At 36.0% G+C, this 16394-nt stretch overlaps 1 protein-coding gene across 4 annotated transcripts in view; it reads right to left on the minus strand.

The window, feature by feature from the left end:
* Positions 1–16394, minus strand: part of RYR2 (ryanodine receptor 2) — a 406736-nt gene that overhangs the window by 50709 nt on the left and 339633 nt on the right. For all 4 annotated transcript variants that reach the window (XM_042470214.1, XM_042470205.1, XM_042470232.1 and 1 more), the window contains exons 76-80: positions 15481–15577; positions 14015–14118; positions 13230–13281; positions 12775–12828; positions 9337–9360 (exon numbers count right to left, since the gene is read on the minus strand). In XM_042470214.1, the coding sequence (XP_042326148.1) occupies positions 9337–9360; positions 12775–12828; positions 13230–13281; positions 14015–14118; positions 15481–15577 (331 nt within the window). The remainder of the gene's footprint in view (positions 1–9336; positions 9361–12774; positions 12829–13229; positions 13282–14014; positions 14119–15480; positions 15578–16394) is intronic.

The following is a 16394-nucleotide window of genomic DNA, read 5'->3' on the forward strand; positions in this document are numbered from 1 at the left end:
GCCCATCCCCTTTTGTAATGTGACAGGCCTGTTCCAGGGGCCTGTGCAATAAACTATGTTTCAGTTCAGTTGGCCTGAAGAGACAGAGACAGAGAGTTTCAGTTAAGATCAGATAAGGATTCTGATAGGAGAGGGAGTTCCGTTCAATGAGTCCAGAGGAGGCTGTGATACAATTAGACAAACAGGTCTGATTGATATACCTACTGAGAGAGAGAGAGTAGGGTACAGAACATTTGCTGAAACATCAGGAATAAACTCTTATAGAACACAGCCTCATAGCCTGAAAAACCCACAAAAAAACTATGGATGCCAGCCATGAAAGCCTTCGATTTCACATGTTGTAGTTAATGTAACCACACTAAGCTTGAAGTAGCCTACATAAGATACTTTCTTTCTTAATGTTATTTAATAAAGTTACTGTTCATTTTTGTCTCTGTCTGAGTGATTTCTATAAAATATACAATTTCACTGAGTCTTCATGTGATATTAATTCAAATAAATCATTTTTAATCCAGAAAGGATAACAAAAATGCAGAAACAAAGACTCAAATACTACTGAATACTTTTAATACAGGAGTTGTCTGACTGTGTAAGAAGCATATATTAAAACATTTCTTCTGCTAAAAGTTTTATACATTTAGAATTAGCATTAATTAAACTACTACTGTAAAATAATATACAGGTTAGTTTCAGACACAAGGGACCTTACTGCACAGGGCTCCTGGCACGAGACGAGAATGGTCCAAAAGGAGCTGGGAAGGGAATGGAACGAGTGGGGGACGCATTTTACTGCACACAGGAAGTTCCTAACTCATTCTGTTCCCTTCCCTTGCCTTCCCAACCCGTCCCAGAGGACGCGAATTTTGAAAACTGTTCTGAACCGTTCTCAAAAATCATCTCCTCAGGGACAGATTGGAAACGGAAGGGAAGGGAAGGGAAGGGAAAGAGTGAGGGACTTCTTTATGCAGTAAAATGCGTCCCCCACTCGTTCCCGGCCCCTTCCGTTCCGTTCTCATCCTGTTCCATGGTGCCCCTGTGTGGTAAGGTTCAAGGAGTATCTGTATAATGTATAATGACTCAATGTGTCCTGGAAACTGGTGTAGGAACAAGTCTTCAGAGACATAAAACACATGAGCAAATTATGTAGCTTCAGGCCACATTGGGGGATGGTGCTTACACAATGTATGCCCCAAACTAGCTGGAGGCCATGCCAAGGCTGCGCTGAGGCCAAAGAACTGGCTCAAAAAGGAATGGATATAATCTGCTCCTTCTGGCAACCTGGTTCAGGACCGCAGTGGCAGACTGGATCAAGCCTGGGTCCATGCAAGTCACTGCAGCCCTGGCACAAACAGCGCCAAGCACAGTCTCAGCACAGTCCTTTGGATCCAACTGTTTCAGGCCAATGCAAGCCTGGGAACAACCAAATAAGACTGGAAAGAAGATTCATAATTATTCATTCCTTGATTGAAAAATGTGTTTTCCAACAGTTGGAAAAACCTTACCGGAAGAATAATAGTTCAATTATAGTTGGGAAAACCTTACAGGAAGAATAATAGTTCATTGAAAAGAAATATCAGTTTTATTTTAATATACCTACCAACCAACCCCATATTACCTATACAGAAAAATACTGTTCCCTGTGCAGGAAACCTGTTTTCTACATAGAAATCAGGGTTTTTGGACCCCAAAAATGCATTATTATCTGCACAGTGCTTCAGGATGTTGCAATATGAGAATACTACAGAAGAATAAAGGATAAAAGAATAAATAACTAAAGAAGAAGAATAAAGGGATACAGTAGCTTAGTGGTTAATACGCTGACTCTGACAATTGCAACATCAGCAAGTCAGCAGTTTGAGACCCAAACATTGCAGGATAGAATGAGCTCCTGTCATTAGCCCCAACTTCTGCCAACCTAGAAGTTTGAAAGTATGTAAAAGTGCAAGTAGATAAATGGGTACCATTTCAGTGGGAAAGTAACAGTGTTCTGTGCAGTCATTCTGGCCATATGACCACAGAGCCATCTTTAACAATGCTGGCTCCCGCAGTTTAGTAATGGAGATGACCATGGCCCCCTACAGTCACATACAACTAGACAAACTTGTCAAAAGGGAAAACTTTACCTTACCATTACTACAGAAGAATATATGTTTTATCCCACATTGGGGAGAAAATTACTGTAATTATTTTCCCCCACATACAAAGATGAAATAGTAAAGTATTTACATCCCTACTACCCTACTACTGCCCTTGAGCAAGCAGGGATCACCAGCACTGAGGCCATGCTATTGAGGATGCAGTTGTGCTGGGCAGGACACATTTCTAGGATGAAGGGCCATTGCCTCCCAATAATAGTATTCTACGGTGAACTCGCTACAGGTCAGCGTAAGAGGGGCACCCCAAAGAAGAGATACAAGGACTCCCTGAAACAACATCTCAGGCTCGGCCAAATTGATCACCAACAATGTTCCGCCCTGGCCTCACATCAGGAGGCATGGAGACGCACTATCCACGATGCTGCAGCCTTTTTTGAAAGCTCACGCCAAATGAGTCTCGAAGAGAAATGACAACACAGAAAGACCGCAACCCGGAAACATCACTCAAGACTTTCCACTGTGCTTTCTGCAACCGGACCTGTTTATCCCAGATTGGCCTTTTTAGTCATCGACGCGCTTGTACAAAGCACGAGATGAGTCCTGCCTGAATCTTCGTTCATGAAGCAAAGCCAGAGACCCTACTACTAGACTGAAGGATCAGGAACACCAAAAGAGTCAATAAGGGCATAGTATATATTATCTATAATGCATAGTATATATTATCTATACTCATCACCTTGGGTCCCATACTAGGAGAAAGGTGGTACAAAAATTAATTAAATAAATATGCATAGAGTGAACCAGATGTGGTAGCTAATAGATACACAGAGATACCAGGCCTGAGGTCAAGGTGAACAAAACCTAAAGGAAAATATTTTGGGAGTACAGAGGGAAGGAGTATACAAACAGCAAGCCATAGTAAAGATACACAAAATGAAAAAAAGACATAAATTTCAACTTGGGACTGAGCAGAACATAATTTGGCTAAATAGGCTCATATCAGATAAAAAATGGAGTTTTGGACAAAGAGAAGACAACTAGAGAATAAGGAAGCAAAGAATACAGTTAGAGATTAATAATGAGCAACATCTTAATTAAAATTCTTCTTAAAAGACCCCAGTCAAAACCTATTGTTTCTTCCTTTCTTTCTCTGTTCATTAGTCTTGAAATTTTTCACAAAAGAACCTTGGAAACCATCTTCTTTTCTAAACATCTATGTGGATATTGTAAAGCTTTCTGGCTCTGTGCCTCAGATACATCTGATTATTCTAATAAAGAAAAAAATAAACTAAATAATAAAACAAAATGTACAACCCAATATACTGGAAGTTGTTTCACTTAGAGCAAGTCTTACAAATCTAATCCTTACAAAGTGTGACACAGAAACAATTCCAGAACAATGGATGCAAGCTACAGGAAAAGAGATTCCATCTGAACATTAGGAGGAACTTCCTGACAGTAAGGGCTGTTCGACAGTGGAATGCACTCCCTCGGAGGGTGATAGAGTCTCCTTCCTTGGAGGTCTTTAAACAGAGGCAGGGTGGCCATCTGTCAGGGATGCTTTGATTTAGATTTCCTGCATGGCAGGGGGTTGGGCTGGATGGCCCTTGTGGTCTCTTCCAACTCTACAATTCTATGATTCTATGAATTCGTATCTTATGGGATTTGTGAAATCTGGTCCAAATTTGGATTTCTAAAATTTCCAGAAATCTAAACCTATGAGGTGGGTATTTTATATTCTAATCTTTATATCTGGGAGGGGAAATTGAGATTCTGGAGAAATAGAAAGCTACTTATCATACCTAAATATACTTTACTGCTTTGACAACAAAATGCATAATTTAATTTAATTAGCATAAATAAATGGCATTTTGTCAACAACAGAGTTTATCATATTTTTTTAACAGAAAAAACAACAGTGAGCCTTATTCTCAAATAAGTGTACATATGGTTGCTACTTCAAATGTTTTAATGCCTTAGCTTTATACACGCTTATTTCCAAGTCCATAATGGGATATCTGTCAGCATCAATTGAGAGCCTGGTTAAAATGTTGACCACAAGAATTAGTATCCAAAGTGACCCTTATAAAAAAGAGTTGAGAAATCTTCAGCAAAGCCAAATGGGACTACATTATTTGTAATTATCTCTTTATTTTCAAATTATGAAAAGTCAATACTAACCCTTTCATGGATGAAGCGAAGGTTTGATAACATCCCCCCAGAAATGCTTAAAACAAACAGGAATTGGTGGGCCCCAATTCTTGCAATACTTTTAACATGCATTGACCAATTTGGATTAATACCAAAAGACTGGGGACTTGCCATTATTAATCCAATATATAAAAAAGGTACAAGATCAGATCCAGCAAACTATAGGCCAATTAGTCTATTGTTATTAGCAAATTGTATGCACACCATTTACTTGAAAAACTATTAACTTGGATGGAAGATGAAAACCTTTTGAAAGATGAGCAAGCAGGTTTTAGGCCAGGTCACTCTACAGGAGATAATGGTATAATTTTACAACACCTTGTTGATAAATATACAACCAAGCCCAAGGGGGCTCTTTACACATCCTTTATTGACTTTAAGTCTGCCTTTGACATGATTCCCCAAGACAGACTATGCCAGAAACTCGAATCATCCAATATCAATAAACTGCTGTTTCTGATTAGTGGTCTTTATATGGATACATGTCCGAAAGTCAGATGTAATAGGCTAGGACACCTTACTAAGGCCATTCCATCATCCATGGGTATCAGACAGGGTTGTGTGTTAGCCTATTATTATTTAATTAATTCTCTGGTCGAAAGTTTGTCTGGCTTAAATTTCCATCCGTCCAATTTAGTCAACTCTCCTTTACGCAGATGACATAGTACTTCTCTCTCTAACTCTTATCGCTATACAACGATTACTAAAAGCTCTGTTAATTACTGCCAAGCCAAAGAGCTAGTAATCAATTATAACAAATCTAAAGTCTTAGTATTTACTAAGAAATGGGGCATGCACAATTAGCAAATAAATGATCAATCAACTGAACAAGTAAGATCCTATAAGTACCTAGGAGTGATTTTTCAGTCCTCAGGTTCTTCAAAAGCTCAGTCTATAAATGCCATAGCAAATGCACAAAGAGGTATCAAACCACTTACATCCTTTTTTTTCCACTAAAGTAGGCCAGCACATCCCTTCAGCCATCCAGATTTTTAATATGAAGGTACTGGCACAGATGTTATATGGGGCGCAGTGCTGTGCTTGTACTAATTTAGCCTCAATGGAAACTATGCAAACAAAATTTTTGAGATTCATTCTTGTACTTCCAAGGTATGTGCCTAATGCAATCCTATATTTGGAGACAGGTCAATGACAGTTGAATCACAGGCATGGGTACTTAACTTTTGGCTCAGAATGTTGTTCACACCAGTAGGAATAGCCCTTTTGATATTGTCTGATGGGCTTCTCTCCAGATGGAATAAGACTCTGAATGAGGAACTAGTTAAATTGGGTTTTTCACAGACCACCATTTTGGCTATGGGCTATGAGCATGCAAAATGGGAAATACATCAACGAATTATAGATAATGAGTTGCAACAACATGTAAAAGCAGCCACTGTATGCCCTGATCCAGAGACATTGGCAATGCTTTTTTGTTAGCTAACCATCTGAGTCTTCTAACCATTCCAAAACATAGGATAGCATTCACGTTAGCAAAGTTTAATGTTCTACCTTCAGCCTTATGGGAAGGGAGATACAATAATATTCCCTATGATATGCACATATGCTCCTGTAGAACTGGTACAGTGGAGACTATAGGTCATGTATTGTTGTATTGTCCTTTTTATTATGGCTATCACAATATTTTTATTCATCCAATTCTTAGTTGTTTTCCTGGAAGAACTGAAGAATTTTATGTATCTTATTTGCTGGCAGACCAATGCCCAGTACAGTAATAATAACAAGGGTGGCCAGTTTTTGCGCAGCAGCAATGGTCTGTCAACATAAGATGTTTTTTTAAAAGTTCATAATACTTTTTAGTCTGTTAAAATTTTATAATGATTTCACACATTTATAATGATTTCATACTTTTAAATTTTATTTTTCTTTTTAATATAATTTTAGAAGTGAAATTTTAACTATTATTTTCTTTTACAATTTGATGATTTATTGTGATGTTTGTTGATTGATTGATGTTTGTTGATTGATGTTTGTGATGTTTGATCAGTTGATCATAAAATAGATGATAATTTAAATATCTCACAAATATTGCATTTTAAGATGATATGCCAATGAATCTTACTACAGTTTCTTTCCAGGGAGATAACAATCTGTATCTCAAATTATAATATGATGTGAAATAGACAGAGTAAGATGAAAATTTCCTAACTCTGTGACCATGGACTGACTATTGTGTATAGACAGTAAAAAGGCAATCAACATGAAAACTGACTTCACATAGTGACCTGTCAGATAAAGGGATCTCCATGGTGCAAAAGGTAGATGATTCAAATAGATGGACAATAAAGGTATACCCCGGTTAACAAAGTAGATACATCCCTGGGCATTGTTTTGTTTTATTTTAATTTTGGGTTTTTGGGGTTTTTTTTGTATCAGGATACAAATAATATAGAATGAATACGCATAGGATCTTGCACCACAAGAAAGGAAGGAAGGAAGGAAGGAAATTTCTGCATATGTTAGCAAACCTCTTCCCCATCAAAAAAAATAATAATAACAATATTCACATGTGAAATGAAACAACCAAATTAAGTTAGTCTTGCCTAAGTAAACAAAATCATTTTGAATTTTCTAAGGAAAAACATTTTGAGTATTCTGAGAGATCCTTCCAAATGCATCCAGGGATGATTTTTCCTCTATTCATGAGTCTCCACTTTTCGTATGATTTCAGTTTTGTTGATCAAATATATACATCTCTGCTTTTTAAAAACAATGCTGGGGATAACTGGTGAAGCAGGGTTATCTACTTTCCCCTTTAGCTCTGTTTTGCTGTTTATGAATGCTCAGTGAGGGAGTCTGGAAGCAGCTGCTGTTTACCTTGTATCTTATAGGAAGGCACATGCAACTACAGTTGGGCAGGCTAGAGTAGAATCCAATCCTTTCCCAGCACAAGTTGCATTGTATTTTTTCATTGCAGACTTTGCTCCTGCAACTCAGCATTGAAAGTCTGTATTTCTCCAGCCCTTCTTCACCATCCTCTGGTGAAACCGTTTAATATGTGTATGTGAAGATAATGGTCTATTGGAATCAGACAGAACTGAATATAATGCTGACAATTGCCTTTTTAGAGTGTTTGGTCTCAAATCTTTGTCCAATCTATCCTGCAGAAAAAACAGGATATCTTGCACTGTTCCCTTTTTCAGTACCAGAGAATGCTCTGCACACCACTTCAGAAATGTCTTCCAATTGTTTTCATAAATATTCTGAGTGGATTTCCTTCTGACACCTGACCCTGAAATAACAGGTCCCTCCTTACAGGTAGACAGAATGGGATGCTCACAGATATTTTCCAGCAACATTGGAAAACCTGGCCTGTGAGGCCAGCAAGGAGCAATCAAAATCACATGTGCCTTCTCCTGTCTTATTTTCAATAGCACTCTCTGAATAATTGGATTATTTCTATAACGTATAGAGCAATATGTTTACACTAAAATTATAAAAATATTTCATACAAAAACATACAAAATAATTGAAAGAGAAGGAAAGCATATAATAGAACTTTTGGACATGTCACTGACAATGCATCTTGTTTTTCTGTACCTTCCATTCTATTGAAATAAACTTTTTTTGCTTTGAAATTCTTGCCAGGAGCAAAAAGGTCTATTATTAAATTGCAGTACTTCCTTTGCAAGATCTCAAAAACATGTGAATTCAAACTAATGGGTCCTTGAACAAATCAAGCCTGAAATATCCCTAGAAATCAAGATGATCAAATTGAGGCTGTCGTAAGCTAGAGATAGAGGGTAGTAGAAAGCAGGAAAGATGACATTCCAGATGGATAGACTCTGTTAGGGAGGCCACAGGTATACATTTATAGGACTTAAACAAAGCAGTGGAAGTAAGGGAGTCTTGGAGCTGTCTCATACACAGGTTGCCATGAGTCAAGATCGAGTCAAGGACAACTAACAACAACCATATCGGGGCTAAGGAAGTACAAGTTTAAGCTTCATCTTTGATGCTGTTTTTTTCTGTATGTAACCCATTTATAAGTTATGCAAAACTGGAAGTCAAAAGTTTGCAAAATGCTACCACTATTTATGATTTAAATCTAAGGTTTATGATTATTGGAGTTTAATGAAAATTTGCATGAAGACATAAACTCAGAATGTACTCAGGCAGATAAGAATGCATAACCTGAAGTTCATGTTCGCAATCCCTAAATATTCCCTAATTTAGCAGATACATAGAAGCAGTGAAAGTTTCTCAATGCCACTAACCAGGTAGCAGCCATGGGCACTGATGGGGGTCTGTTTCCCTGTTAATCAGGAAGCAGCTGACCAGCATTCCCATGCAAGCAATCTCCAGTGTGAGGGAAAGCTGCAAGAGGGATCTTGCTTCTGGCTTTCACAAACCAGATCAATAATGGGAGACGATGGGAACATAAGATACCTGCTTCCTGATCAACAGAGGAACAAATCCCTGATTTACAAGCTGCCTGATAAGTGAACATTGAGGTAGGCCAGAAGAAGATGCACTAAGGCTAAGTAACTATAGTGGTTACGGATTTGTAACTGCCATAGTGAATTCTGATCATAGTAGTTAACAAATAAGTTACAATATCCTGGGATGAAGTACATATTTGAGTCTATAAATCAAATTAATAGCACATTATTTGTAACATGATATTAGTAAGTAATATCAAAATCCAAATAAGCAACCATATATACTACAATTTATTGAAAATGGAGTTTCTTCTTGGTCACAAATTGCAGAGTTTTCATCATCATATTTTGCACAACAGAATTTTCTCCATCCATAGATGGTATTAGAAAATGGTTGGTAATAAAAGTAAAATTGCTTCACATGGAACATGTAATTAAGCAGATGATTCTAATTCCAGTAGTGGGAATCATGGTAAGAACTAAGATTATTTGTTCAGAAAAGGCCACTCTCGCAACTGAAAAGGCTCAAGTGTATCAAAATTTTCTTAGAAAATCTGTCCAAGATGTTGGGTCTAACAAAACCAATTCACAAAATTAGACCCACATAAACACACATGTTGGTTTACCTTGCTGCGCTGGGATCCTGTGACCTTAGGGAAAGGCGAGGATAAGAAGTAAAACAGCAATAAGAAAAATGTGTCCAAAGTACTCTGATGATAACTGATTAACCAAATACATAAGCCACATAGTACTGTCTGAATTAATTACTGATTGTTATCAAATAATTTTGTAGCAACCTAAAATACAAACTCTGAAAGAAAGAAAAAACAGGTCAGCTTGAAACTATTCCTGGGATTATATCCTCAACCTTCTCACAAGAAATTTCTATAGTCATTAATAAAATGATTAATTAAAATTTGCCTTACAGTAATAATATACTCAACAGAAAAAATACAGATAAGGAATGTTTCTTTAAAAAAAGAAAACATAATCCAGCCACTGCTGGGTCCAGTGCCAAAAATTTAAGCAGATCAAACTTCTTCTCCTTGCCTGATCACTGGCAGTTTCTATCACACAATTATTTCATTTTTGCAATTCTAACTATATTAATACTTACTATTATTAGAGACATTCTGGAATAAGGACTTTAAATTGTATGTATTTTACCAAGATTTGTAACTGACATATTCACAAGACTGATATAAACTAGGGGATTAAATCAAACAAGGACCAAAATACATATACATACATGAAAGACAACAGTTATTAGATATAGAGAACAATGATGATGGGGTAACACAGTGAGAGGGAAATGGCTACAAAAACAACACTTCTATCAAATAACTTTAATGAATATTTTCAGACACAGCCACACATTCATATTATGTTTACTATTACTTTTCCAGTGAAGTGAGAGCAAGATGTGAACCGTTTCCTCTCAGTTATATAAGTAAATCCACAAGACCACAGGAATTAGCACTTAAAATTACTTTCTCAGCATGGTCTGTATTTTTTGAAAAAAATTAATTAAGTGATTTGCTATCCATGGCCCATGCTGCTTACACCGTGACATCATGTTTTTTCCTATAGAAGGAAAGTGTCCAGCCATGTACAGGAATTTCATACTGAATGTCCAAAGAGCTTCCCCCTGCTCACATAAAGGGGCAGGGGGAGAAGAACCTGAATATGCATAGTTCAGTGGTATACTGGAGATCATGCAGCACAGCATTTGTGTGCAATTGGACTGTCTGAAGTATTAGTCTATTCTAAATAAGTTTTCAGCATTTAGTATAAATATTTAATATTTTGTTTCAATATATGACCATATGTGAGGCATACACACCAATATAGTTTACCAAAATTTACATGAATCATTGTTCTTAAATGGGAATGAATACAGTACTAAATGGGAACAAATACTAAAGGGGAGAGAACATGCTAACACTTTTACTCTTTCTCACTTAAACAGTGAAGGACCCTGAATAATTAACTATCCTCTTCATCTCAACTCTGGCAGTTAAATCATAGATAATCCCATGCATTTTTATGACTAATTCATCTGTGATTATAGGATTATATCACCATGTCCTGCCTACTATTTTGCTTGATTTTGCTGCATTCCAGAGAAAGCATGCAATAAGAATTCAGTATTAACAATCATAAAGCATTTCAAGGAGATATTCTGAAAATATTAGTTGAGTCAGTGCATCCAAAAACTTGTCTACGCAGTTATATTTCAGAGCTGACTTGAGCTACTGCATATACTGACTGGATTTGATTGCTAACTTGCCACTAGGTTAATATATAATAACTGCTTTAAAATAACCAAAGGCATAGGCTGTCTCAGACATCCTCCCATAGGGGCTCACACAAATGAAAGAGAAGTATAAATTTTACTAGGGTTTTACTAACTCCTGGTAAAGAAAATGCCAGAGGGAAATGCGGTGAAAAAGAATCATTCTGCAGGGTATGAAAAGTGGTCCATTCTGCCCTGTTTCTAGATTCTATTAATCATATATGTAAGGATTCTGACACTTCATCATCCAACAAAGGACTCACAGTGTCAGTGCCTATTGCTGTACATACAAGTACAAAAAGTCTTGAAGGTAGCCAGGTCTGAATATGGAATTTCCACAAAAGGTTTTTGTTTTGTTTTTTAAGTGTGAGACTGATGGAGTAAAAAAGTCTGAGTGATTAGTTTGAACAAATGCCTGTACTGTCATTCTTGTTTTTGTTTTTTTTAACAGAGATTGCCATAGACACAGAAATGGCTTACATTTTTTTTCCAGTCATGTATTTTGTCTTTATGAAATTCATTGATGTTTTTCTAACCACAGAGGTATACTACTGTAACAATTGCTATCAAAGGAGACTTCATTTGATAATTTGTGGATGTTTTCAATGATGTGGATCATGGCAATATTGACTCAAAAAAGGAGATATTATTTGAAGTAAGTCAGTAGAAACACTCTGTACCTATGTACCAGCATGCTTGACCTTCTCTTACCCTTTGAACACTATTCTATGTGCTGTTTTTGACCTCTAATCTTTTACATACTGAGTTATGGTACATTTGAATAATATCCACCTGTGATCCTTAAGATCTACAGAGAATGCCACCTTAATACTGCAAATGCCCGTAGCTTGATGTTTTGTTTATGTATCTACTACTGTCGCAAATAAAGCTTTCTAAGCAACAACATAATAAAGGTACAACAGAATTCCTATGGAGATTTATCCATCAAAATCCATACCAGTATATTTCAAAGCACTATAAAATGTTATATTTAAATTTGTCTTTTAGTGTAAATACATTGTATAGAACACTTCAATAAAATTTTCTAAGAGCCAGTTTGCTGTAGTAGTTTGAGTATTGGATTACAACTCTGGGAGACCAGAGATCACATTCCTGCTTGGGCATGGAAACCCACTAGATGATTTTGGGAAAGTCATACCTTCTCAGCCTCAGAGGAAGGCAACGACAAACCCTTTCTGAACAAATCGCAAAGATAAATCCATGGTAGGTTTGCCTTAGGATCACCATAGGTCAGAAATGACTTGAAGCACACAACGACAGCAATTGTCTATCTCCCTATATGCCTTCCTGAAGATTCAGGTTTGGTGGAGGGGATGTTTTTGTCTGTCACCAGTAGAAGCAATAGACTGTGGGAAAGCATGGAAGAGGACCTAATCTGCTCTGGCACCCCATTTGTGGAATGGCTTGCCCTTGGGATGACAACTGGTATTGTTGTTTGCCTCATTTTGGTTCCAGGTTGGAGTGTAATTGTTTTCTTTCAAGATATATACATATATGATTTTATACTGTTTTATATTTTATATTGTTTTAATCATTTTTCTGTATTAACTTGTTTTAAATTGTTTAATCTATTTTGAGTCAGTTTAAATTATCCTTTTTTGTTTTAAATTATAAATTGTTCTAAATAGTTTAAATTGATTTTACTTGTACAACACCAAAAATGTGTAAATAGTTAGACACTATGGAATAATGTGTGACAGAAAACATAACAAGTCCATCATCATCATCATCATCATCATCATCTTACTTCAAAACTTTTCACCTCCTCTTCACCATCATCATCTTCTTCATCATGACAGCTCTAAAATGTAAAAGGAATACCACATTTGCAGACAACATTTTAAAACTCAAATGTATTTCTTTCAGAGATAAAAACTCTCCTCAAAATAATATATACACCTCAATTATACATTATCCTATACCCAATGGCTAACTAAAGTAGAACTATTGAATTAATAAATGTTGACACGCATGCCATTCAGCAAAAATATTCCTGTCTGTGTAGCCCTAAAATGTGGGAGGAAGGAGTCAGATTAAAATTTGAATCAAAGAAGAGTTTGGGCAATCATAACACTTGTCCATTTGTTTTTTAAAAAGACAATTATCATGAGTCATTGGGATTAGCAAAACAAGGAATTACAAAATAAAGCAATTTCTCCAAAAGGTATAGAAGGAAAAAATAATTTCTGTGAAAATGTTTACCTTTGCCATAATATCAGCATACGCCATATAAAGGTAATCTTCTTCCAGTTTACTGTGGTATAGAAATGAAATAACAATGGTAAAAAATAATCACAAAGCATCTTTTTCATGCCCTGTTAAAATTACAGAATATTGTGTTTACTACTATGTCAATTGGTCTTGAGTCCAGGACCATATGTCTCAAAAGGAATGCTGATCGAGAAACGGTAAAGATAACGACCACAAAATTTCTCCTTCTAAGCATCTGAGATTGACTGCTCCTACACACAGCCACACAATAAGAAAAACTGCCTGCCTGCCTACATAGAGGAACAGTATTAATATTTTCAAATCTGTTCACATTCTTCTATCTGGTCTGTTATTATATAGATTGTAATATGGTTTTTAGCAAAACATGAACAGACTGGTATTGTTTCATCCTTGATTTTTTTTTCGAACAGGAGAAAAGGGGAACAACAACCAGAAAAAGTTCCAGTTTTCCTACTTGTCTTACTATAGATAAATAATTTTATTAGAAAGAACTACCATATTACTTTCCACTATTCACTAATGAACATTTTAAGAGGTGTAGATGAATTCAAAATTGGTTCAGCTATTTGTATTCACAAACCCCTTTAAAGCCCTAACAAACAAACAAAACATTACGGTTAGCCAACTCATTAGAAATGATTCCTCCATTGTACATTTAGCTCATCATAACTATGTCCCAAGGGAGGATGTATTGAAATGCAAATTTGGACAGAAAGCAATTTACAAAAAAAAAATCCTCCCCTCTACTTTCTCACCATTTTTCAGTTAATGCAGTGCGACTGAACAGTAAAATAAGTTGATGCAAAGGATCAACTCTCTTAAGGCATTCATCTTCCTCTGATGGCTCCTTTCCTGGTTTCTGTGGGAGAAAAAGTGAAAAACAAATCAGAAATGTCACTGAGATCTAATAAATATAATTAATTGAAATTCTCATTAACTAATTCTCAAGTTAATTCCCAAGTAACAGAGTTTAGATTAAAAATGCTTGCATAAAATCATTGCTGCTACCTTAGACCTTACCCATGTTTCTGGACTTAGTTCTTGGCTCAATTTTCATCAAATTACATTTTAAAATGTTCATTTTGGAGATAAATTACACTTTAAAATAAGTATTTAAATCGTCATTTGAATTCAACTTTTCATGGATTTTTTTTCAACAACTGAAGATTAATGTAAAAAAAAACAGATGGAATGGGCTTACAAGAACCACTGAAAGTCTATGTGCTCTAAATAATTAAATAATAAATAAATTCATGAGGTCACCTAAATAAATAAATTCATGATGTAACAAGATATTTCATTATTTGTGTGTGTGTGTGCCTTGAAGGTACATACATACACAAATAATGAAATGTCATGTTACATTGCCACCACAGCAACCTTAGCTGTTTAACATTATTTGGATTAAAATAGTTGTGCATGTATTAGTGATGTAAGCCTTTGCTTATTTCTTTCTTGCATGCAAGAATTAGTAATTTAAAATGTTTTCTCCCTGCTGGGCAAAATTACAGGAATTTTTTTGCATTTACCAGCAATTTTTCACATTTCCAAGACTTATTCATGTAACATGTTTCTGCAAAACATGTGTAAAAATGTGTTTGGGGATCAAAAAGTCCATATTAGTGCAGAGAAGTGTAGTTTGTGCAAATTAACTTTACTGCACAAAAATAATTTGCACAAAATATGAAACTTTTAATGCAAAAAGCAAAGGTTGAGTTTGGGTTTTTTGTTTGTTTGTTTGTTTTTTGAGGGTGCCAAATGAATGACTTGCACATTCAAAAAGTCTCAAGTTACAAAAAAATTATTCCAGTGGTTGACCTATTTCTTGATGGTGTACTCATAAAGAATGAAAAAATCTGCAACTATGATTTGCATCTCTCATATATATATATATATATTCAAAGTAAATGTTTCAAATTATTAGAACTGTCTGTTGACCAGCAATATAATTCTGAGCACATTTGGACAAAGTACATTCAGCGGATCTCTTCAACCTAAAGGAGGCAGGGCTTCCAAACTGTTAATCTCTCACACTGCTCCTGAAATTCCCCTTTTCTCTGTTTAAAATCAAAATGAAGAGACCATTGAGGTGGTGAGCCCTTTGCTAATCTTGTAGCACTGGCAAATTCCTAACTTTACCACCTTTTGCAGGGAGTCCTGATCAGCCTTAAATGTATACAATATGAATTACAAATACAAATTCTGTGAACTCCAAACATACTGCTAGGTCTTCTATAAGAGTATCTTCAAAGTAGTGGTCTTCAGTTTCCACCCAAGATTTATCATATCCTTGAAGAAAAAGATTGACTGCTCGGTGCCTAAAAGAGAAAATGAAAGAGTGTGCATGAATATGCACATCTATACATGTCCATCTATATCTATAACTATGTATGCACAAATTTACTCATCTATATCTGTACAGACATTTGAACATTTACAAATTTAATATTAGTGCAATACCAAAAATAGATTTCCCTACAATAATATTGAACCATATTGCATTTTGGGTTAAGAGTAAAGGAGGCACTTGCTATTTTACATGGAGAATGGTCTGGTACCTATTATTTATAACCAGATTAAAATTTCTTCTTACAGAGCAATTAAACATTGTGAAAAAGGACATCTGCCATCCCATTTCAGAGCAGAGACGCTGGAGCTCTTGCCTCTGGTCTAGTTTAGATGTAACCCTAAAGCCTCAGGCCTAGCATTATGAAGATAGTGCTTTTTATTTAATTATGAAATTAAGGTTTAATATCCTGGTTTGTGAGCTATAAACTAAAAAAAAAAACAGCAGAGGGACTATCCTTGGGACTGTCCTTGGAACAGTATTTTCACCAGCAGCCAGTCTGTCCATGTATTGCACTTTCTGCCTCCTTCCCTCTGCAGGCTGATACCAGAATATAGTAACAATTGTGATGGACCAAACATTGTTTGTTGTTAATCATCCTTAAGTCAACCCCCATTCATGGTGACTCTATGGATGAGATATCTCCAAGACTCGCTATTTTCCAGTGCTCGGCTTCTGTCCTGTAAATTCATTCCCATGATCTCCTTAGCTAGGTTAGCTAAGTTCTTCCAAGGAATGAAAGTTCTTTTCTAGCTTCTTTTGTCTTTATTGGCCAAGTCTCTGGGTGG

This window comes from Sceloporus undulatus, chromosome 1 (genome assembly GCF_019175285.1).
Source record: "Sceloporus undulatus isolate JIND9_A2432 ecotype Alabama chromosome 1, SceUnd_v1.1, whole genome shotgun sequence".
NCBI lineage: Eukaryota > Metazoa > Chordata > Lepidosauria > Squamata > Phrynosomatidae > Sceloporus > Sceloporus undulatus.